The sequence below is a fragment of the Prionailurus viverrinus genome, chromosome B2 (genome assembly GCF_022837055.1).
Source record: "Prionailurus viverrinus isolate Anna chromosome B2, UM_Priviv_1.0, whole genome shotgun sequence".
Classification (NCBI taxonomy): Eukaryota; Metazoa; Chordata; class Mammalia; order Carnivora; family Felidae; genus Prionailurus; species Prionailurus viverrinus.
In genome coordinates, this window is record NC_062565.1 from 107,787,159 (window position 1) to 107,813,035 (window position 25,877).

The 25,877-nt window shown below is 37.8% G+C and overlaps 1 protein-coding gene across 6 annotated transcripts in view; it reads right to left on the reverse strand.

Annotated features, from left to right (window-relative positions):
* The window catches only part of FAM184A (family with sequence similarity 184 member A), a 129,492-nt gene that overhangs the window by 74,733 nt on the left and 28,882 nt on the right, over positions 1–25,877 (reverse strand). For all 6 annotated transcript variants that reach the window (XR_007152306.1, XM_047859585.1, XM_047859584.1 and 3 more), the window contains exons 2-3: positions 1,598–2,452; positions 809–944 (exon numbers count right to left, since the gene is read on the reverse strand). Coding sequence is in view for 5 of the 6 variants with exons in the window: in XM_047859585.1 (XP_047715541.1) it covers positions 809–944; positions 1,598–2,452 (991 nt within the window). In the remaining variant the exon portion in view is untranslated. The remainder of the gene's footprint in view (positions 1–808; positions 945–1,597; positions 2,453–25,877) is intronic.

Genomic DNA, 25,877 nt, shown 5'->3' on the forward strand with positions numbered 1-25,877 from the left:
GGAGAACGGTCATCTGGGAATTCACAGATGAGCCAATCAAATCAAATGACATTCTCTTTTTTAAATTTTTTTTTCAACGTTTATTTATTTTTGGGACAGAGAGAGACAGAGCATGAACGGGCGAGGGGCAGAGAGAGAGGGAGACACAGAATCGGAAACAGGCTCCAGGCTCTGAGCCATCAGCCCAGAGCCCGATGCGGGGCTCGAACTCACGGACCGCGAGATCGTGACCTGGCTGAAGTCGGACGCTTAACCGACTGCGCCACCCAGGCGCCCCTCAAATGACATTCTCAAAGAATTACTTCAAATGGCTTCATCTGGCACACTAAACACTTGGGCAAAATGTAACTTCAGAACTGACATGAATCACCCACTTCCTCTAGTACAGGTTATGAAATGAGAACATTAGCCATATTAGGATGGGCAACTCAGCTTTAGTATGTAAATGATCCTTATTAATAAGCCAAATGAAATGAGGCACTATAATTCACATATAGTTCCACTAATTTAAATACTTTAAAACATGTTTTTAAAGAACAAAAAACTTCTTAGAATGCTTCTTTGTTCTTTTAGTGAATGATTTATTGGTGATAAAATACCTGCTCTTAATTTTTGTATAAAAATATATATTCTTAAAAATAAGTTATTATTTGCTTATCTTATGATTAAAAAGAAATTAGAGTCCTTTAAAATATTTAGAATCTAAATAATGTTAAAGTATGAGAAGAGAAGGCAAATTTTGTCTTGAGTAAATATTTTAGTGTTGGTTTTAGCTAAGGAATACACCTAGAACTGTGGTCACACATACTAGCTTTGAGGACAAGGTCTGAAGCCTGTTGTTGTAAACGTTCTCTGGCCGCTGCTAGCTCACTTTCCACTTCCTTGTGCTTGCTTAGTAAGTCCATCTCTCCCTCTTTGGCATCATCAAGCTGTTTTTGAAGAACCTAAGAATGATCAAATAGCCATTACTAATATGCAAGAATGATGCAAAGCTAATTAGCTAAGCTAATGATGCCAATTCACTTAAATTACAAGCATCAACTTTCTCGTATTCAAAAGTCACAGTTAATAATACCTAGTTTTAAATCTGTTTTGATAACACTTAGAACTTACCTTCATAAATCATATGACCCAATCATGAAAGGCTATTCAACCTTTTTTAATCCACTCAAATGCTGCAGATATTAAAAACAGCTATGAAATTTTCTATACCTATTTTCAGATTTAGAAAACAATTTTTTGATCACTGTGCAGACCATTATTAACAAAAGTAAAGGAGAAAACATAATTAAAACTAAAGCCCAATATTTTAACTCTCCCAAGTCACTTGTGAAAAATATCAACACGTTGTTTCAATAGAAACCTTTCTTTATCAGGTTTCAAGTTATCTTTATGGGCCTTTAATATCTGAAATTCTAGTAGTAGATAATAACTACAGAGTAGTAAAAAGTTGCCCCTTTTTTGATTTTTCTCACAAAGGAAAAGCAAAGAAAGCAAAATGGGAAAAAAAAGTTAAAGTAGTCTAATTGAAAAGAAAAAGACAAAACTGGGGAGGGAGAGAGAGTGGGTATCCATAGGTTGAAAGTAAGAGGCTTACCTGAACATTGTTCTCTGCTGTAACAAGTGCTATCTGAAGCTTTTGGCATTTGTCGCGAAGACTTCCAGCTTCATCCTGTACCATCTGTAACTCTGTCTTCAATTTTCCTATAGTTTTTCTTAAAATTGCTTCTTGTCCCTGAAATTCTTTTCTAAGATCAGCTTCCTTTTCTTTGCTAGCCTGGAGGCTTTCCGCTGTAAAAAGCTGTGACCTTTTCAAAGTATCAAGCTCGTGCTCATAAAAGGACTGAGCTTTATTCAACTTGCCTTCATAATCCTCAATTAGCTTTTTCCGTTCAAGTCTTAGCTCCTCCAGTGTTTTGTTTAATGTCTCCACCTCCACCCTGTGCAGTTCCTCTGCCTTCTCCTGCCCTTTACTGACCGAGGCACTGTGATCCTGCTGGGACTTCAACAGCTCTTGGATTTCCCGTCTATGAGCAGTTCGCAAATCTTCCAATGCCAACCGTTTGTCTTTTTCAAACTGTACTTGGAGTTGCCCAAAACTCCGTAATCTTTCCTCAAATTTCCTTCTGATCTCTTCAACCTCTCTAGACATGGTTACTATGCGTTGGACATGCTGGGCTTCTGCACAAAGTTGCATGTCCTCGACTCTGTGCTTATAAGCTTCAAATTCTGTCAAAGCCTGCTGCTTCATTTTTATGTGGTCTTCCAATGATGCTTCTAAAACCTGAATCTTTCTCTTCAGGTCTAACTCCTCTGTTACTTTGCTTTTATACTGCAATATTTTTTCTCTTGTTTCTGCAAGAATCTGTTGGATTTCTTCTTCATGAGCATCTTTGAGGGCCTGAATTGCAGATTCATGCTCATCATTTTTAGTATTTAAAGCATATATTACCTGCACAGTTTTAAAAAAGGGAAAGAATTGAGCAAACCATGTTCTGTTCTTACTGGAAGTTAATTCTTCCATTTGGATTGATATTTTTCAACACACAAAATTGGGTATGGTAAATACTAAATACTGAAGCTTCATGCATTGTTTTAGATTCATAGATTGATTTACATAGCAAAGTTTTACCTTAGCACAACCTGAAAAGTTGCATCTGAAGATTCCACTATAAATGAAACAGTGAGGAGAAAAGAGACAAAGGAAGCCTAGAAGAAAGGAGCTCTCCATAGGGTCCAGTCTAGTTTGGGGTGAGGATCAGCAGAAAAGCCTCAAAGTATCTGCCTTACTCTAGTGCTTTGCATGAGTGGAAGTTCTAGGCCTTAAGTCTTCTTAAAGGCTCTTTCATCTGTTTAATGTCTGGTACGTTCTAAATTTAGAAATTTCCTCTTCTAATTCTCCTATGGTCAGTTTTTAAAGCTGATCCTCTTCTCTCCAAGTTCCTAGTGGTCTCCTTACAAAATCCAGTTAGTACTTTTCTGCTCACATATTAAACACTATAGTTTTACTCACTGCCTAATTTTCCCTCTGAATCCAGGCAAGCCAGGGTTCTAGAGCCAGAGTATCTGGGCAAAGGTCTTTATTTTCATTTTAGTCCTTGGATTTTAATGATTCCATTGACATTTCCCCAACCTTAATTACAAATGACAACATACTCCCTTTGTAGTGATGCTTCCATTCTTGTATGTTCTTTGATACCCTCCATCATACCACTGTGGCCAAACAGTACAATATTCATGACTATTACTTAAGGCTTACAGGTTCACCCACTTTCTTCTGAAGTAAAGAGAAATGAACACTCTCCAATCCAAAAATCCAGAAGCTAAAAAATCAGTGTCCTGGAGCTTTGCTCGTTTCAATGTGATCTTATTCTGGCTTTAGAAATGGATTCTAGCCCCAAAAGTCAGAGGCAATTAAGATGCAAACATGTTGCAATTTTTGTAGAGAACTTGTTCATACAGCCTGAGGCAACAGAAACAAACTACCTGGCTCTTCACACATCCTGGTGACGCCAGATCCTATTGCTAAATCTAGGTGGTCACCTGCTAGGCCTGTAGCTGTACTTGTGGAAGGAGAAGACACATTGGAGGCTTACCCCACTGCAGGGGCTTCACTCTCTCCACACAGGGCTTTGTCTTCCAGAATCAGGCCCCCATTCATATACTCACTTGGTCTGCTCTAACTATTGAGAGATGTAATCATAGCAAAGGTGAAAAGATTGAGAGATGGCCGGACTCGATTTGTCTTGCCAGCTACTTCACCTGCTAGCTACTTCCAAAGGGAAATATGTGCACAGAACAGAAATAAATGCTCATTTCCAGTTTCTCCTTTTTTAAATAACCCTAATTCCAAATCCCAGGTTATGTCCCTAATGAGCTAGACAAGATCCCCATAGAGGACTCCTTTCATTTACACATTTAAGCCTAAAGGTAGCCTATAACCCAAGAAAGTTGGTAGACTCCTACAACCTTCCTCCAGGGTCTTACCTACCCATCATGTTGATGCCCACAAAAGGCTGAAAGAGGCACTAAGGGAAAAAAATGCCAACTAGCTAGAGAGAAGTCCATTTGTAGAATGCTTAGAGCAGAGCTGGTGTAGGCCACAGGTCTCAGACCTTCCCAGGGAATCTGCACAAATCCCCTAACTATCTTACTAAGCACATGGAAGGAAAATAAATGATACAAGAGATGGAATCCCTAGAGAATAATAAGTGACACTTTTCATCATTTTATCCCAGGAAATGATCTTGAAAAGGACCACTCCATGGTGGGATTCCATATAACGAGGGATGAAACACTATGGGAAGATGTGAGCTTCCCCTTGTCAACAATTTCTCAACAATACTCTTCTCTTTTTTCTAATACTTGATTTCCCTGCAGTTTTTGAAGCATCAGCTCAAGTCCTGTATCCTTTAATAAGGCTTCCAAGACCACCCAAATTCACGGGAGTCTATCTTTTCTTTATATCCAGTACCTTCATTTCCTTACCACTATTCATTCCTGTAAATCAGTAAATGTTCACCTGGTTAAAAATGGGGGTCTTGACAACAATTTTGGCAAGCTGGCTTAGGATGTTAGAGAGCCTAGAAAAGTAGCTGAAGATATAAAAGCACAGTAACATACAAAAGTATGGATTAAAAGGTGAAATTAGAATAGAATTTAAGAAAAACAAACTAAATGTCTGACCAATAATAGGGAAATATGGTGAGGAACTCTATTTACTTGATATTCTATTCCAGACGTTGGCAAACTATGGCCTGCAGGCCCAATATGGCTGCTGCTGGTCTTTGTAAATAGTTTTACTGGAGCACTGCTATGCCCCTTTGTGTATGTGTAGTGTACAGCTGCTTTCCTACTACAACAACAAAGTTGAGTAATTACGGAAGAGACCTTAGTAGTGACTCCTGTTGTGATGTACACTTGACAAGTCATCTTTTAAAAAAATTTTTTTAGGGGCGCCTGGGTGGCTCAGCCAGTTAAGCATCTGACTTCGGCTCAGGTCGCGATCTCGCGGTCCATGAGTTCGAGCCCCGCGTCGGGCTCTGTGCTGACAGCTCAGAACCTGGAGCCTGCTTCTGATTCTGTGTCTCCCTCTCTCTCTGACCCTCTCCCCATTCATGCTCTGTCTCTCTCTGTCTCAAACATAAAACATTAAAAAAAAATTTAAAAAAATTTTTTAAATGTTTATTCATTTTTTAAAGACAGAGAGATACAGAGCACAAGCAGGGGTCGGGATCGTGGGGACACAGAATCTGAAGCAGGCTCCAGGCTCCGAGCTGTCAGCACAGAGCCCCACACAGGGCTCAAACTCATGAACTGTGAGATCATGACCTGAGCCGAAGTCAGACTCTGGACCGACTGAGCCCCGCAGGCGCTCCGCACTTGACAACTCATCAGCCAAAGTTGGCAGCCAAAAATAAAAAATATTTGCACTAGCTTTGTTTACCCTCTAATAAATAGTCCAGGGTTCTTACCACTACAGCTTCTTAAGACATTAAGAAAACCAATTATTTGATTCTGAAAGTATAAATATAAAAGAAATACAATATTATACTGGCCATATAATAGTATCTTCCAAGACAGCAATGTTAAAATAAAGTTTCTAAAATCTTAAAAAACAACAATAACAAACTAATAGTGTCTTTAAATAGCCATTTAAAATACACCACTATAAATGAGAATGCTATATATGAATTTTCAACTTGACATTAACAAGATATCCCCTGACTGTTCACTTTTCTACATAATTACAAAGGTAACCATTTTAAAGTACCTTTCTCTGGTTAATTACTCTTTCTCAGACCAAAGAAATAGAAATATTCTATGTTCTTTGAACACACAGAAAATATGACTTGAAGTAACAGAACTGATCCAAACTGGATTTCTCATTCTACGTAAAATAACTTAATTTCTCCAATTTCTTCAAGTTTCTCAATATTAAATAGAGATCATATTTATTCTATCCTAGTGACATCATTATTATAAGATCAACCTATCATTGACATTTAAAAAAATGATACTATATAAATATTTTTCAAAAAATATAAAGCACTATGAGATGATAAATCTTTTTTTATTCATTGTATCATTTATTTATGGAGAAAATGGGAATAGCTTTAAAATTTGTCTTTAATGTTTATTTATTTATTTATTTATTTTTTGAGACACAGAGGACAGAGCACCACAAGATAGAGTAGGGCAGAGAGAGAGGGAGTCACAGAATCTGAAGCAGGCTCTAGGTTCTGAGCTGTCAGCACAGAGCCCGATGCAGGGCTCAAACTCACAAACTGTGAGATCATGACCTAAGCCAAAGTCGGACATTTAACCGAGGCTGCATTTAACCTGAGCCCCCCAGGTGCCCGAGAATAACTTTAAAAGAAACTTTGGTGAGTGATCATAATCACCCATAAAGTTGGCTATTATTTTCCACATGGGAAAAGGAAACTCTCTAATATCTCTTTTCATAAAGTATTTTTAAAGACATTAAGAGCCATTTGCAGTTTTTCAGGGACTATAAGCACTCAGAGAATGGGAGAGCACAATTATTACCACAATTTCATGTAATTTCGCAGCTCCAGCTTATGCCAACAATGCACGATTTAACTACATATTCCAGGATGAAAAAGGAATAGTCAGTAATTTTTACTTTTTCTATGAAGATTTTCAAATAATCTTACCCACTAATAAAATGAGAATAAGTCTAGATCTACTCTTTAAAATGCTACTTAAGTAACAACAAACAGTCTCTGAAATAGTTCTTGTTGTTGGCTGCTATAGACTGTATTGTGTCCCTCTCCTTCCCCCAACAAAATTCATCTAACTGAATGAAGCCCTAACTGCCAATATAATGGTATTTGAAGATGGGGCCTTCGGGAGATAATTAAGTTTAGACAAGATCATGAGGGTGGTGCCCTCATGATGGGATCAGTGCCTACATAAGAGACATCAGTGAGCTTGCTTCCTCACTCTCTTTTCCACTGAAAATACTTTCAGTATTTCTAAACCTTCTATAATGAATGTATGTTACTATTATAGTCAGAAAACATTAAGCCCTTTTAAAAGATTAACACTAACAATATTAAAAAAAGAATATTCAAAATGCCTTCATTTTAGGAAAAAAACAATCAAAATTCAAAAAGAAAATTAAAGGAACATTCATTAATTACCAACAGGCACTCTGAAAGTTTCCTTTAAAATCACTCAATAAAACATTTATAAAAATCACACTTAAATATTTTAAAGAATTTTACTTATGAAGTAATTTTACTTATGAAAAAGATCACATATTTTGAGAAAAAGTTTAAAAATCTAGTTACTTAGTTAAAATTTGATAACATACTGGTTATAACATAATGATACTTAGTTAAAATTTGATAACATATGGTTATAACATAATGGTCAATTCCTACTTCATTTATTCTTCCGTTCAGCAAAAATATATTGCACACCTGCTATGTGCCAAGGTCTATAACTGGCAGAGTAAACACAACTGTAAGCTGGATGCACATACATGGTATCTATTCTCATGCAACTTGGTGGAGACCAATCTTAAACAAATATTTACTCCATTAGTCAAATAAAATTTTGATAAGTTACACAAAGGAGAATAAAGACAAAATGAGTTTTTGCAAGGGATGGGAGTGACAGTGGTAATGTAGGGGTTTCCCCTTATTCTCAATGAAATGCTTACTTTATCTCAACCAGAATCTCTTCATTTAGTCAAAATGTTATGGATAAAGTAGAGAGAGAGAATTGTGAGCTGAAGGCTAAGAGTAGAAGGCACAGAAATGGAAAGCACAGGATTCTGTGAGGGGAAAAATGGGTTCCAGAGCTACAAAGGTAGACATGCAACACACTGCAGAGGTACTTGCATTGTAGCTGTTGCTCTGGATGGGATCCAGAAGGGAGAAACTAATTAGAAAGAGTGAAAAAGACTGAGGACAGGCCTTGGGCAGGGTTCAGGGGCAGCAGGGAGGATGAGGACCCACAGACAGAGGCAACATGCTGGACAGATGAGTAAGAGTGGAATGGAGGCAGAGCATCAAGGTCTAAGATGAACAATACATCTTGTCAAAGGCTGAATAAAAATCAAGAAAAATGAAGACTCAAAGACCCTGAATTCAGAATCTAAATCTCAGAAGTAGGTCTTTGAGAGCACATTTGGTAGAGTGGTGAGGGCAGAGCTGGAAGAAAAATGGCAAAAGTGGGTGAGTGGATGGTAAGTGAATGGAGGCAGTCCATTAGTAGAGAAAAGCTCCAAGAAATGGTGGTAAAAGAAAGGAAACAACTAGGGACAACTAGGATAATGGCTTAGGAGGCAGCAAAGTCCAGGGAGAGTACTTTTCTTAAAAGAGAGATTGAAAATGTGACCCAGAAAGGGTCAATTGTAGAACCGAAGTCATGAAGAAAGTCTGAGGCTGGGCTTGCCTGACACAGTGGAAAGACTGGTGCTGGCTGACAGTAGGAGAAAGTCCTCCCAAGAGAGCAAGGCTGAAGACTGAGATCTTTAGGTAAAGAGGGAAGATGGACAACTCCTGTCTGACTGAGTCATAGTTCTCCTTAATAGGGAGATGAAATTATCCTCACAGAGTGCAGTGGGGGTGCTCTTCTCCACTGGACACAAACAATGCTCCTAATGTTAGCTGGTGAGGCCAGCCCCAGCCTTCTCAGCATGTCCCACTGAAGACAGCCTCAGACACACAGCAACCATGTGCAGACCCTTCTCATCACTACTCCTCCAGATGTTTCCCAGCCAATCTCAATCTTTAGTTTTTGTTTATTTGAAATTTCTGGGAACTTGTTCACTTTCCCTTTCTTATCAATGTCAGAGACACATAGACTAATAGCAGAGAGAGAAAGAGAGAGAGAGAGAGGAGGAGGGAGGAAGTGTGGATTTACCCTCAAGTACACAAGTACTATATGAGGCACAAGGGAACTTACAAAGTAATAAAGGAACAATCTCAGATTCAATATTTTTTTTAAAAAGATCCTGTACAAGGAAGAATAAAATATATTTTTATTATTAAACACTCAGTCCTTCTAATTGAGCTACTCACCAAAAGGTTACTTTGGGCCTTAAAGCACCAAACTTAAAGAATATTGAAAAGAGACACTCTAACTTCTCAAAAATAGTGGGTTATTGACCTCTGCCATGTAGGTTCTATTCTATCTGTTCTAGAGCAATAACACAGACCATTGCTTTAAACCATAACTTATATTCAATAGTACTCGCATACCACTCTTCTAAGTAAAATTTTCACATATTATCAAATAACATTGATGAGCTCTAGGTGGCTTACCTAGGGAATCTAATGTTTCTATGAAATGGTTCACCTTTTTGGAGTCGGTATAGTATTAGCATACTTGCTACATAAGAGCATGTTAATAAAATGTGTTTAAAACGTTTTCTTAGAATCTTGAGCTCACCTCCTCCAGGACATTCTTGATATAGCAGCTACATATGTGCAACTAACTCTGAAAACTGGCAGAACAAACCTTCCACAACTAATCTTAGAGAGGAAGCCACATTGAAAAGGGTAGGAGGGGCATAGACATGACTGGGAACCAAACTCCCTGTGAAACTAACCACAAACAGGAGGGACATCATAAGCACAAAGAAGCAAGAGGATAGACCCCACACCAGGCAGCCTAGGCACTAGGGACCTGAACTAGGAATACAAGTCCCCATAACATCTGGCTTTGAAAGCCAATAAGCCTTAACTCTGAGAGTTTTAAAAATCAGTGGGGTTAACTCTAGGAAATCTGAAAGGTAGTAGAAAACTGAGTCCCCACTCTTAAAGAGCCAGCATAATAATTAACTCAACCAAAGACACAGGACCTAGGATGTATGTGAAGATTTATTTACTAATCTTAGAATGTGCACTGGAACAGCAGGAATATTCAGATATCTCCAGGAATAATAGTGCTGACAGGCACCATTTCTCTTCCCCTCCCCAGCCTAAATAGCTGGACACTTGATGGAGCCAGAGCTCACACTCTCCATCTATGTTGCTAGCACTACATTCTCCTGTGAATACACCTTAGCAGGCATCCTCCAAAGCAGCTTCTGTCCCACCACTTCCTGCAAACAGCCCCAGCAGGGACATGTGCCACTCCAAACTGACTCTTGCCCAGAGGAGAAGGTGAGATAACCCAGATCCAGCAGTTGACCCTTTTAGCTGGCTGCAGAGGGAGCAAGCCCTGTTATTCTATGCACCTGTAGTTATGGCAGAGCGGCTGACTGCAGATAAATAGCCTGACCCCAACCTCGCCCACCAATGAGCCCTAGGCAACCTCAGAGAGACCTCTCAACAGTGCAGGGAGCAAACCCTGCCCAGTACGCCCACAGGAGGAAAAGCAGGTCAGTGCAGCCAGCTCGGCTGCAGGCAAATACGGCTCAGTCACAATAGCAGGGGGAACGTAGCCCACACAGGAGATACCCAGTGGAACACCTGGTTCTGGTCACCAGGGGGTAATGCATTACTGGACAACACAGGACCTCTTTTACATAAAGCCACTACTTTCAACACCAGGAGGTGTAGCTGACCTCTCTAATACACAGAAACACAGAGAGTAAGACAAAATGAGGAGACAGAGGAATACTTTCCAAATAAAAGAATAAGACAAAATCACAGTATAAGACCTAAGTGAAATGGAGATAAGCAATAGGCCTGATAAAGAATTCAAAATAATTGCCATAACAATATTCAGTGGATTTGAGAAAAGAGTGGAGAATCTCAGTGACAACTTCAACAAAAAGAAAATATAAAAAAGAACCTGTCAGAGAGAAAGAATTCAGTAACTGAAAAAATACACCGGAGGGAAAAAGCGGCAGACTAGAGGAGGCACAAGAACGGATCCACGGTCTGGAAGACAGGGTATGGGAAAAATCAAGCTGAACAGCAAAAACAAAAAAGAATGATAAAAAATGAAAACAGGGTAAAGGAACTCAGTGACAACATCAAGCATACTAACATTCACTTTACAGGGATCCCAAAAGGAGAAGAGAGAAAGAAGGGGTAAAGAAATCTATTTGAAGAAACAATAGCTGAAAATACCCTAACTGGGGGAAGGAAACATTTAGGTCCAGGAAGTACAGAGAGCCCCTAACAAGAGGAACCCAAGGAGGTCCACTTAAAATGGCAAAAGGTAATAATAAAGAGAGAATTTTAAAGCAACAAAAGAAAACAGTTACATACAAGAGCAATCCCAAAGGCTATCAGCTGATTTTTCAGCAGAAACTTTGCAGGCCAGAAGGGAGTAGCAAATTCAAAGTGCTGAAAGGAAAAAAACCTGCAACCAAGAATACTCTACCCAGCAAAGTTATCATTCAGAATAGAAGGAGAGATAAAGAATTTCCCAAACAAAAGTTAAAGGAAACCATCACCACTAAGGCAGCCTTACAACAAACATTACAGGGTATTATTTGACTGGAAAGAAAGGGCCATAACTAGAATAAAATTATAAACGGGAAAAACCTCACAGGTAAAAGCAAACACAGAGGAAAGGTAGTAGATGAATCACTTATAAAGCCAGTATGAAGTTTAAAACACAAAAGTAGTAAAATCAGTTATGTCTACAAAAATTAGTCAAGGGATACAAAAAGTAGAAAGATGTAAAATATGACATCATATATATAAAATGTGGACAGTGGGTAGTAAAAATTTAGAATGTGTTCAAACTTAAGAGACCATGAACTTAACACAGACTGCTATATGCATAACATGTTATATACAAACCTAACGGTAACCTCAAACCAAAATCTGGTAGTAGGACATGCAAAAAACAAAGAGAAAAGAATCCAAGTGTATCACTAAAGAAAGCCAACAAACCATGAGATAATAGAGCTAGATAAGAAAGGAATACAGAAGAATTATAAAAACAACCACACAGGGTACCTGGATGGCTCGGTTGGTTAAGCATCCAACTCTTGCTTTCAGCTCAGGTCATGATCCCAGAGTTCTGGGATCAAGCCCAGATGGGGCTCTATACTAAGTGTGGAGCCTGCTTGTCTCTTTCCCTCTCCCTCTCCCCATTTGTAAGTATGTGCGTGCCACACGTGTGCTCTCTCTCAAATAAAAACACAAACAAAAAACCAGAAAACAATTAACAAAATGGCAGTAAGTACATACCTATCAATAATCACTTTAAATGTAAATAGACAAAATGCTTCAATCAAAAGACATAGGGTGACTGAATAAAAAAAAAAAAAAAAAAAGACCCATCTATATGCTGTTAACAAGAGACTCACTTCAGACCTAAAGAAATATACAGACCTAAAGTGAAGGGACAGAAAAACATACATCATGCAAATGGAAGCAAACAAAACAAAACAAAACAAAAAGGTGGAAATACTTATTTCAGGCAAAATAGACTTTAAAACAAAGACCGAAGCAAGAGACAAAGAAGGGCATTACATAATGATTAAGAGATTAATCCAACAAGAGGATATGTCTATGCCTAAGAAGGGCATTACATAATGATTAAGAGATTAATCCAACAAGAGGATATGTCTATGGACCTGAGATAAGAGTATCTAAATACATAAAGCAATTATTAATAGACATAAAGGTAGAAATTGACAGTAATACAATTAATAGTAGGGATGGTACATTTACATCAATGGATAAATCATCTAGATAGAAAATCAATAAGGAAACAGTGCCTTTGTTTTCTTTTTCTAATTTTTTTTTTTTTTAAGTAGGCCTCACACCCAATGTGGAGCCCAAACTCACAACCCTGAGATCAAGACTTGAGCAGAGATCAAGAGTCGGACACTTAACCGACTGAGCCACCCAGATGCCCTGGGAAACAGTGCCTTTGAATGACACATTATAACAGATGGACCTAACAGATTAATGTATAGAACATTCCACCCTAAACAGAAGAATACACATTCTTTTCAAGTGCACCTGGAACATTCTTCAAGATAGATCACATGTTAGGCAATAAAACAAGCTTCAATAAATTAAAAAAAAGTGAAATCCCATTAAGCATCTTTTCCAACCACAAAGGTATGAAACTAGAAATAAATTACAAGAAAAAAAAACTGGAAAGAACACAAACATATGAAAGCTAAACAACATGCAACTTAACAACCAATGAGTCAACCAACAAATCAAAGAGGAAACAAAAAAAAAAACAAAAAACAAAAAACCCAAAACATGGAAACACACGAAAATGAAAACACAATGGTACAAAATCTTTGGTATGCAGCAAAAGTAGTTCTAAGAAGGAAGTTTTTTTTTTTTTTAAGTTTATTTATTTATTTTGAGAGAGAGAGGGAGAGGGAGAGAGAGAGAGAGAGAATGTACATGAACATGGAGAGGGGCAGAGAGAAAGAGAGAGAGAGAGAATCCCGAGCAGGCTCCATACTGTCAGTGAGGAGGCCAATGTGGACCTCAGTGTCACCAACTGTGACCTGAGCCAAAATCAAGAGTCAGCTGCTTAATGAACTGAGCCACCCAGGCGTGCCCCATAAGAGGGAAGTTTATAACATTACAGGCCTACTTTAAGAAACAAATCTCAAATAAATAACCTAACCTTACATGTAAAAAGAAGAAACACAAAGGCCAAAGCTAGGAGAAGAAAGGAAATAACAAAGATTAAAGCAGAAATAAATGAAATAGAAACTAAGAAAAATAGAAAAGATCAATGAAAACAAGAGCCAGTTCTTTGAAAAGATCAACAAAATTGCCAAACTTGTAGCCAGCCTCATCAAGAAAAAAAGATAAATAGATAAAATAAGTCAGATACAAAGGAAGAGAGGTAACAACCAACACCGAAGAAATACAAAGGACTGCAAAAGAATATTATAAAAAAGTATATGCCAACAAACTGGACAATCTGGAAGAAATGGATAAATTCCTAGAAACATACAATCTTCCAAAACTGAATCAGAAAAAAAACAGAAAATCTGAACTGACCAATTACTAGTAACAAAATTGAATTGGTAACTAAAAATTTTCCAACAAACAAAAGTCCAGGACCAGAAAGCTTCACAGGTAAATTTTACCAAACATTTACAAAAGAGTTAATACCTATTCTTCTCAAACTATTCCAAAAAAATAGAAAAGGAAGAAAAAGTTCCAAATTTATTCTAAGAAGACAGCATTACTTTGATAGCAACACCAGTACAAAAGAAGAAAACTACAGGCCAATAGCTTTGATGAACATAGATGCAAATGTCTTCAAGAAAATATTAGCAAACAAAATTCAACAATACACTAAAAAAATCATAAACAATGATCAAGTGAGATTTATTCCAAGATGTAAGAGTGGTTCAACATTTGCAAAAGTGATCAATGTGATATATCACATTAGCAAGAGGAAGAATAGAAACCATATGATCATCTCAATAAATGCTGATAAAGCATTTGACAAAATTTAATATGCATTCATGATTTAAAAAAAAAAAACTCTCAACAAAGCAGGTTCAGAGGGAATATACCTTAACAGAATAAAGGCTATATATGACAATTCCACAGCTAACATCATACTCAATGGTGAAAAACTGAGAACTTGTCCTTTAAATCAATAAAAGGACGTCCACACTCATCACTTTTATTCAACATAATACTGGAAGTCCTAGTCACAGCAATCAGATGAGAAAAAGAAGTAAAAGGCATCCAGATTGATAAGGAAGAAATAAAACTGTCACTATTTGCAGATGACATGATACTACCCATAGAGATAAGACCAAAAGCCTACTAGAACTAAAATATGCATTCAGTAAAGTTGCAGGATACAAAATTAATACACAGAAATCTGTTGCATTTCTATATACTAATCACAAAGTAGCTGAAACAAAAATTAAGAAAACAATCCCATTTACAATTGTGCCAACAAGGATAACATACCCAGGAGTAAATTTAACCAAGAAGGTAAAAGGCCTATACTCTGAAAACTGTTCAGACACTGCTAAGTGAAATTGAAGATGATATAAACAAATGGGAAAGTATACTATGATCATGGGTTGGAAGAATATCATTAAAATGTCCATAGTACCCAAAGCAATCTACAGATTCTATACAATACCTATCAAAATACCAGTAAGTATTTTTCACAAAACCAGAACAAATAATACTAAAATTTGTATAATACAAACAAAAGATCCCAAATAACCAGGGCAATTTTGAGAATGAAGAACAAAGATGGAGGTATCACCATCCCAGATTTTATGATACACTCAAAGCTGCAGTAATCAAACCAGTATGGGTCTGGCACAAAAACAGGCTTGTAGACTAATGAAACAGGATAGAGATCCCAGAAATAAACCCATACCTATATGGTCAATTAGTATAAGACAAAGGAGGCAAGAATACACAGTGGGAAAAGACAGTCTCTTCAACAAATGGTGCAGGGAAAACTGGACAGCTTCATGTAAAACAATGAAACTAGACCACTTTCTTATACCATATACAAAAATAAACTCAAAATGCATTAAAGACTTAAATGCAATAATGAAACCACCAGATTTCTAAAAGAAAACATGCAGTAATCTCTTGAACATCAACCTTAGCAATGTACTTATAAATATATGTTCTCAGGAAAGGAAAACAAAACAAAAATAAACTATTGGCATTATACCAAAATTAACAACTTTTGCACAGAAAAGGAAACCATCAACAAAACAAAAACATAACCTACCAAATGGGAGAAGATATTTGAAATGACCTATCTGAAAGGGGTTAATAACCAAAATACATGAAGAACTTATACAATTCAGCACCAAAAAACAAACAATCCAATTAAAAAATGAGCAGAGGACCTGAATGGACATTTCTTCAAATAAGACATACTGATGGCCAAGACACAGAAAAGATGCTCAACATCATTTGAATCCTCAGGGAAATGCAAGCCAAAACCACAATGAGATATCACTTTAAACCAGTCAGAATGGCTAGTATTAAAAAGACAAAAAATAAGTGTTGGTGAGGATGTGGAGAAAAGAGAATACTTGTACACTCTTCGTGGGACCGTAAATTGGTGCAGCCACTGTGGAAAACAGTACAGAGGCTCCTCAAAAAATTAAAAATAGAAATCACATATGATCCTTTAATTCTACTATTGGGTATTTACCTGAAGAAAACAAAAACACTAATTTGAAAAGATATATGTACCCATATATTTACTGCAGCATTATTTACAACAGCCAATATACATAAGCAATACAAGTATCCACTGATAGACAAATGAATAAATAAGATGTGATATATACACACAATGGAATATTACTCAGTGATAAAAATGATTAAGATCTTAAGATCTTGCCATCTGTAACAAGAATGGACCTAGTGGGTATTGTGCTAAAGTAGTTATACTATATGATTTCACTTAAATGTGCAATCTAAAGAACAAATGAGGGCACTTGGGTGGTTCAGTTGGTAGAGCATGCGACTCTTGATCTCAGTATTGTAGGTTGAGGCCTATGTTCGGTGTATATTACTTAAAAAAATTAAATCTTAATAAAAAAATAGTAAGAAACAAATGAATGAACAAACAAAAAACAGACTCAATACAGACAACAAACTAAACTGGTGGCTGCCAGAGAGGGAAGAATGTTAGGTGGACAGACAAAATAGATACAGGGGATTAAGAGGTACAAACTTACAGGCATAAAATAAATAAGTCATGGAGATGTAAAGTACAGCATAGGGAATATAGTCAGTAATATTATAATAATATTGTATGGTAACAGATGGTTAACTACACTTGTGGTGGGCACTGAATAACGTATAGAATTGTTGAATCCGAATGTTGTACACCTGAAACCAATATAACATCATCATGTTAATTATACTTCAATTTAAAAAACTTTTTCTTTTAGAGGTGATGAAATTGCACAAATCCTTCCATATTTTCTGACCTATTCTGTTGGTAATCAATAATAGCATGTATTTTTGCAACCTAGATAACAGGATTAATCATTGCAATGTAAGAAAACAAACAGTTTAAAAATAAATTCTAGGTTTCTAGAACTCAATTAAAGAGCTCGTCCCAAGTAGCTCCACACTAGCAAAATGGACACAAGGGAAAATAACAATTAGGAAGTCACAAATGAGCATGCATCCTAAAGAAAAGCAAGCAAGAGGCAAAACCCACAGGACATCACTTAGTGTAAAACAAATGTGTGAAAGAGAAAACCCCTCTTTCAGCACTAAGCATGTGCACTCACGTATGTGTGCATACACACACACACACACACACACACACACACACACCATACATTTTCTTTTCTTGAACCATCTTGAAATAAATTGCAGATATCAGGACTAATCACCCTTAAATACTTTAGTATATATTTCCCAAAATCAAAGACAACAGCATTATCACACCCAAGAAATTTAACCTAATGAAACACACAGCTTGTATTCAAGTTTACCAAATTATTCCAATAGTGAAATTTATAGCAGCCTTTCTCTACGGATGCAGATTCAATCAAGGATCCCACATTGTACTGAGCTTATTACTTTAATATACAGAAGTCAAAATACAAAGAAGACAAAAAACAAAACCAAGCCTTTTTTCCCCCCCATGGCATTGACTTTTTTAACAGACCAGGCTAAGGTTGTCTTGCAGAATAAATATGAGAAACTTTTGGGGAACCTGAATGGCTCAGTCAGTTAAGTCTTGACTCTTGGTTTTGGCTCAGTTCGTAATTTCACCATTTGGGAGCTCAAGCCCTGCATCGGGCTCTTGTGCTAACAGCACAGAGCCTGCCTGGGATTCCGTCTCCCTCTTTCTCTCTGCCCATCCCCTGCTTGCGCTCTCTCTCTCTCTCGCTCTCTCGCTCTCTCTCTCTCTCTCTCAAAAAGAAATAAACATATGATAAAGACTTTCATACAATTACATCAAGTTCCTCTTTGTGGAAATTTTATGTTGTGTTTTCTCAACCCATCCTGTTAGATTTTATGGTAACTAATGCCACAATACAAGGGCACATTTGTCAGTCTCCTTTTTGTTCCTCCACCCTCTTCCAATGCAATCTCCCTTTTTGAGGATGTCCTACTCACAGTTTAAAGGCCATTTAGAAAGGAGGAAAATAATTACAAAACAAATTTAATTTTGTTTACAAACGGTTGAGTCCCTAAGATAAAGCATCTTACCTATATGTGGCAAGCCGTTCAAGGGGGCTTGTGTGAATAATAGCTACTCCCGTGGGCTCCTTGTCCTTTCTTTTCCTGAGTAGAATTTGTAAACCAAAGGCCAGGCTTGAATTACTCAAAACAGTGGAGGGGATTTTTCTAAGAGTCTGTGAGAGTGGTGAAGAGATAAACAGGCTGGGTATTTAGAGAGGATCTTAACATGAGATGTTATATGATATAATTGATATGCAATATATATATTGAGATGCAATATACAATGTGATGCAAACCCTCTTTTTAAAAAAAATTTTAAAAGTTTATTCATTTATTTTGAGACAGAGACAGCACAAGTGGGGGAGGAGCAGAGAAAGAGAGAGAGAGAGAGAGAGAGAGAGAGAGAGAGAGAGAGAAGAATCCCAAGCAGGCTCCATACTGTCAGCATGGAGCACAATATGGGGCTCAAACTCACGAAACTGAGATATGAGCCAAAACCAAGAGTCACACGCTTAACTGACTGAGCCACCCAGGATTCTTAAGATGCAAACTCTCTTATTCCATCTTCTCACAAAATATTCTGCCACACAGCATTTGCCACTAATGACTATAGAACTAGGGAAATACACTGAAGTAGTAGAGTTCAAGGTGAGCGGAAAGGGAAGAGATGCTATCTATTCAAGAGTAGTTTTGGTGCTGGCAATCAATTACTTCCATTTTTTCCTTTTTGGTCCAGGTTCTTTTGTTTTAAGTTAGAAAGAAAAATAAAAAACAAAGGCTATTCTTCAAACATTATGTAATCAAATTAATTACAGCAAAGACTTATGTCCAAATGAAACATTTATAAGGCAGTTAGCAAAAAAAGCTCATTTGGATTTATTTAAGCCAAGGGCACTATAAAACCCTAATTTAAAAAGAGCTTTAGAACCCAACTGCTTTGAGAAAGAATTACTTTTAGAGATATGTTTGTTCTCTATGATATCTGTAATTATTGTTGGAAAAGTCTTTTGAAAAATATTTATAAAGTCTAGAAACAGTAGACATATTTTTCTCTATGGTAATGTAGAATATATCTATTTCCGCAGGAGATTTAACCTGACTTCTGAAATAGCAAATAGCAACTCTAACAACCCACTGTAAGGTTTATTACTTAGGGTTTGTGCAATGGGATCTGTGCTACTGAACAAGAACAAAAAAAAAAATTAAAAATCAACAGACTCTTACTGAATATCTTGCTATATGCTCAGTACATTTTTTATATGTATTCTGGCAAAGAAATGTATATGTGTTCCTACTTAATCCTAAATAGAACTACTTAAAATAAAGCATACATAAAATAATGGCAGACAATTTTAGATAATATGTATTCAGTGTCAAGCTACAGAGTATAGAATACCACGTACAGCAGGAGAAGTTTTGGGGGGAGGAGTTTCACTACATGAAGGCTGCAGTAAATGGGAAGAAAGCAGCCCAAGTTAAGGTACAAGACAGGAATGAGGGTAGCTCATACCACGGCAGGTATGGTCAGATCCTGAAGAGAGAGAATGGTGAGTGGTAGGGAAAGCCAGTTAAAGTTAAAAATAAAAAGTTCCTGGTGATTAGTTTTCTCCCTGAAATTTAATTGGGAAATAGGTCTCTCCAGTAAACTTAGATTTAGAATCTATACATAATTTTCTGTTTCTATGTTCACTATAGTGCTGGACAATGGTTCCAAGACATACTTTTTTTCCCACACACTTAAACATCTAAGTTGGGATGAATCTTGCAATCAATTTGCATCACAGTTGGACAGTACATTTTTTGCCCCCTTAGTGGTACATAAAAACAATAATGCATCTTAAAAATCAACCATTACTATGAACTGAGAGCACTATGAAGCCATTAGGAAGAATGGATGAGGAGGGGAAAAGTGTTTTATATTTAAAGTAGAACATGATCAACTTGCAACTCTATAAAAAGTTGCAAATTCTTACTTCTTACTCACAAGAAACAGAAATGACCAGAAGATCTACAGCAGGAAGGGGTAGGAACATATCTAAATTGAGTCCTTACAGAAAGTGAAGAGTTGACAACAGAGAGACCAGAGGATAGAAAGCAAATGTAGAAATGATAAATTATTTTTCAGAGTAGAAGTTGAAAACTTCTCCAGAGCAGAGGTCTGGAAAGCATGGGGTAAAATCATGGTATGATGATAGGGAGGTTGTTTCCAAGTTTGTCAAGAGCAGTTAAATCCCCAAGTCATCACTTGGATCAAGCAAACAGTTAAGTCATTTCTATACTGGTACAAAATAGAAGGGAATTGGGAAAAGTGAGCTAGAACAGCTCCAGACTGGGGAACACTGGGCACAAAAGAGGGCAGGGATGAGGCATAAAAAAATCTAACAACCCATCGACTGGAAGACAATATTTACAAAAGACATACCTGATGAAGAAGATGGTTATCCAAAATATACAGAGAACTCATAACAGTAAGAAAATGAATAACCTTATTAAAAAATGGGCAAGGGGCACCTGGGTAGCTCAGTCTGTTAAGCATCTGACTCTTGGTTTTCGCTCAGGTCATGACCTCACAAACCATGAGGTCAAGCCTCGAGTCAGGCTCTGCACTGACAGCACAAGACTGCTTGGGATTCTCTCGGGTGCTCTTTCTCTGACCCTCCCTCCCTCTCTTTCTCTCTCTCAAAATAAATAAATGAACTCAAAAAAAATAAGCAAAAGATCTGAACAGACACCTCACCAAAGATATGCAGGAAGTAAATAAGCATATGAAAAGATGCTCAACATCACATGACATTTGGTAATTGCAAATTAAATGAGATACCACTGCAAACCTGTTAAAATGGCCAAAATCCAGAAAACTAATAACAAATGCTGGTGCGAATGTGGATCAATAGGAACTCTTCACTGATTGCTGGCAGGAATGCAATATCGTATAGCCACTTTAAAAGACAGTATAGACTTCATATAAACTTAGTATCACTTAGTATAAGCTTGGTATAACTAAGGTTTAGTACAGACTTGTGCAATCACAACATTGCACACCTGAAACTAATGTAGCACTGTGTGTCAACTATATTAAAAAAATAATTTAGCAGTTTCTTACAAAACTAAACATGCTCTTAACATGATCTAGCAACCTTGCTCTTCAATATTTACCCAAATGAGTTAAAAATATGTCCACACAAAAACTTACACACGTTATGTTTATAGCAGCTTTATTTATAACTGCCAAAATTTGGAAGCAACCAATTAATACTTCCGTAAGTGAATGGATAAACTGGTGTATACCCAGACAGGGGGATACTACTCAGTGTTAAAAGGAAATAAGCTATCAAACCATGAAAAGGCACGGAAGAACTTTAGATGCATATACCTAAGTAAAAGAAGCGAATCTGAAAAGGATACATAGGACATTCTGGAAAAGGCAAAACTATGGAGACAGTAAAAAGGTCAGTGGTTGCCAGGGAGAAGTGGCAGATGAACAGACAGAGCACAGGGGATTTTTAAGTCAGTGGAAGGATTCTGTATGATACTGTAATGATAGATACATGTCATTACACATTTGTCAAAATCTAAAGAATGCACAACACCAAGAGTTACATTTACCTACTGTAAACTCTGGAATCTTAAGTAATTATGATGTGTCAGTGCAGGTTCATCAGTATAACAAATGTACCACCCTAGTGCAGGATATTTATAGTGGGGGGTGCTGTGTCTTGTATAGGAATGGGGTACATGGGAATTCTGTACTTTCCACTCAGTTTTTCTGAGAACCTAAACATTTCTAAAATATAAAATCTATTAAAGACAAAATCCGCATCCTGAAAAAGGAGTCCCAGTTTCCCTGTCCTTCCCAGATTTCAAATGCCAGGAGTCAGACTTACAGGTCCCTGGCAACAGATTAAAGAATCCTCTGGAGGGGCATCTGGGTGGCTCAGTTGGTTAAGCATCTGACTCTTGGTTTCGGCCCAGGTTCCGATCTCACAGTTGTGAGGTTAAGCCCAGTGTCAGGCTCCTCGCTGAGCATGGAACCTGGTTGGAATTCTCTCTCTCTCCTCTCTCTCCCCCCTGCTCTCTTAAAACAAACAAACATTTAAAAAAATTAAAAAAGAAAAAAATCCTCTGGAGAACACAAACCACTCAAAGAAAAGTCATACTGACATTGGGTGTGTTCAATTTAAAAAAAAAAAAAATATATATATATATATATATATATATATATATATATATATCATCTGAAGGACTTCCAGTTTCCAAGTAGGATATAGAAAGATAGAAGGAGCAATGTACACAGTAACAAAAAATACCAAACACCTACAAAATCACAAGTTTTCCTGAACCTTTTAGACAGCTGAGGTCACTCTAACAACACTCTCATAGTTTTCATCACACGAATGCAGAAAAAAAAAGTCCTTTTTTGTGACCTTCGAAGTTGTACCTGATCTGGTCCCTACTCCTAACCTAAGCCTAAAGCCAAATGAATCAACAAATATACCCCCAGAGACAACAGAGGAAGCAGCACAAGCTGAGACCAGTACTACACAGGCTGTGTTGAGAGGCACAGGGTGCAAAACTCATGAGGAATTTGAATTTCTATGTGCGTTTTCTTAAAGAAAGTACCCCCAGCATAATGAATCAATCAAAAGCCAAGGTACCAGTACCTTCTAAGGAGTTCAATAAATATGCCTTTCTTTGTAAGTAATGGGAGAAGTGAAGGCTTTTAAGCAGAAAAATAACTTGATCTTTCATTTTAGAAAGTAAAATTCTCACTGCACTGTGAAAGATACATTAGATGGGGTAAGACTAAAAAACAGCCAAAATGTATCAAAATAACCTGAGGTTCCTAACATAAACTTTGGCAGGGAGAGATGAGACCTGATTGTTTAGAGGTATTTAGGAAATCATACACAGCAAGGGAATCTGGTGTCTGATTCAAAGTGGAAGGAGAGATACCTCTCCCAGTTTTCAGTCTGTCAGGGAGGTTATGTACCTCTATAAATTTCATTCTATCTTCAACCAGGGTTCATTCATACCTGATGAGTTACTGGGGACTTGTATAGTGCCTACTGAGATTACTCACACGTCCCACCCCTCTACCACCCACCCTTACCCCCAGACAGTGACCTGCTGTTTCAAATAGACCTGGGCGGATAGAACTCAGGAGCCTCTGACTCCCAAGTCTACAGTTCTGTTCTTTGCTTCTATCTTCCCAGAAGACCAGGCACTTCTAAAAATGCATCATCCCAAATTTCTGTAGCCTTCTCTTGGGCTATTTGTGCTTAATCCTTTTTTGGCCCCATAACCAAGAGGATATTACGCTCCCATAAATAACATTTTTTTAAATGTATTTTTCATTTTTATTTTTGAGAGAGAGAGAGCACACAGCCGCAAGCAGAGGAGTGGGGGGGGAGAGGGGGAGGGGGAGAGAGTGAGAGTGAGAGTGAGAGAGAGAGAGAGAGAGAGAGAGGGGAATATCTTAAGCAAGCTCCATGCTCAGTGCGGAGCCCAACAAAGGGCTCAATCCCATGACCCTGGGATCATGACCTGAGCCAAAACCAAGAGTTGCATGCTCAACTGACTGAACCACCCAGGTGCCCCAACTTTTTTTAAGAGAGAAAGCATATGCACAGACAAGTGGGGGAGGGACAGAGAGAAAGACAGAGAATCCAAAGCAGGCTCCAGGCTGTCAGCACAAAAACCCATGAACTGTGAGATCATGACCTGAGCTGAAGTCTGATGCTCAACCGACAAAGCCACCCAGGCGCCCCTCATTTGATCACTACGGTAGACATTCTTACTTTGATCTAGGGATAGGATGCAATCAAGAATCACCAAGTGGCCTTTTAAAACTACACACTCATTCCCCTCTCCCTTTCTGACAGGTACCAACACACTCACCAAGGGGTGGGATTGAGTGGAAACAAGATTAAGAACCACTTACTGCTTTCCTAACCTGTTTTATAAGAATAAGATTCAGATATATAACAGTAGTGTCCCAAATTGAATTCTAAGAGAAGTTACTCTGTGGTTTTTGAAATATCTTCTCTGTTGTTTCCTATGGTGATAAACATTTTCAGGTCTCAATCTACTTCTCAGCAGGAACTACACATAGTTTAATGAGATGAATATTATGATGCTCTCCCTACTGTGAAAATCTCAGTGCCATTCTGAGAGGATCTGAAGTTAAGAAAGGTAATGAAATTTTAGGAAAGAGCTTTAGTGCTGTCAATATTCAAATTGTTTAGAGAAAAAAAATTAGCATTTAATTTAGTGACCAAAAACAAACAAAAAAACACCTACTCCTTTACTAACCCATGCATCTTTACTTTTGTAACAGAATTTTTTACTTTTTTTAACGTTTATTTATTTTTGTGACAGAGACAGAGCATGAGTGGGGGAAGACCAGAGACAGAGGGAGACACAGAATCTGAAACAGGCTTCAGGCTCTGAGCTGTCAGCACAGAACCCGACATGGGGCTCAAACTCATGAACTCAGAGATCATGACCTGAGTCGAAGTTGGATGCTTAACCAACTGAGCCACCCTGGGGCCCCTTATTTTACTTTTTGTTTGTTTATTTTTGAGAGAGAGAGAGAGAGCACACATGAGGGGGAGGGGGGGGAGGGTGGGAGGAAGAGGGAGAGGGGGAGAGGGGGAGAGACGGAGAGAGGGAGAGAGAGAGAGAATATCTCAAGCAGACTCCATGCCCAGCGTGGAGCTGGACACGGGGCTTGATCTTACAAAAGTGAGATCATGACCTGAGCTGAAATCAAGAGTTAAAGAATGCTCAACCAACTGGGCCATCCAGATGCCCCTAACATAATTTTTTTAAGAAAATACTGTATGTAACCCTGAAAGGGAAACTAAGCTAAATGAGTGAATTACAACAAAATAAAGCATGCTAGCTTTCCAACTGCATGCAATAATCCAGATTTTCCCAAAATGGGGCACAGAAGATGACTTTAAGGAATCAATACATTTACTTTAATGGTCACTAAAAGTAGCTCATCAAACCTGTGAAGTCATACGTTTTGTTTTAGGCAAGATTAAAGCAGGAGGAATTCATACAGACTTCTCATAGGCCCTATGTTCAAAAATGGATGGGGCGCCTGGGTGGCTCAGTCGGTTAGGCGTCCGACTTCATCTCAGGTCACGATCTCACGGTCCGTGAGTTCGAGCCCCACGTCGGGCTCTGGGCTGATGGCTCAGAGCCTGGAGCCTGCTTCCGATTCTGTGTTTCCCTCTCTCTCTGCCCCTCCCCCGTTCATGCTCTGTCTCTCTCTGTCTCAAAAATAAATAAACGTTAAAAAAAAATTAAAAAAAAAAAAAGGTCTTGTTGAGCCCTGAGTAACTAAACATTGTGACTTTTTTTAAAACAACTGCTTTGAGATATAATTCATATACCATAAAATTTACCCCTTTAAAGTATACAATTGCTTTGAGTGCATTCACAAGGTTTTACAACCATTACCACCATCTAATTCCAGAACATCTTCATCACCCTAAAAAAAAACCCATAACCATTAGTTATTCCCACTCCCCACTGGCCCCTGTCAACAACTAATTTACTTTATGTCTCTATGGATTTGCCCATTCTGAATACTTCAGAGAAATGAAATTATACAATATGTGTCCTTCTGTGTTGGGCTTATTTCACTTAAATGTTTTCAAGTTCTATGTGTGTTTTAGCATGTATCAGTACTTCCCATCTTTTTATGGCCAAGCCACATTTTGTTCCCCCATATCAGTTGATGGACATTTGGGTTGTTTCCACTTTTTAGTGAAAATAAGTAATGTT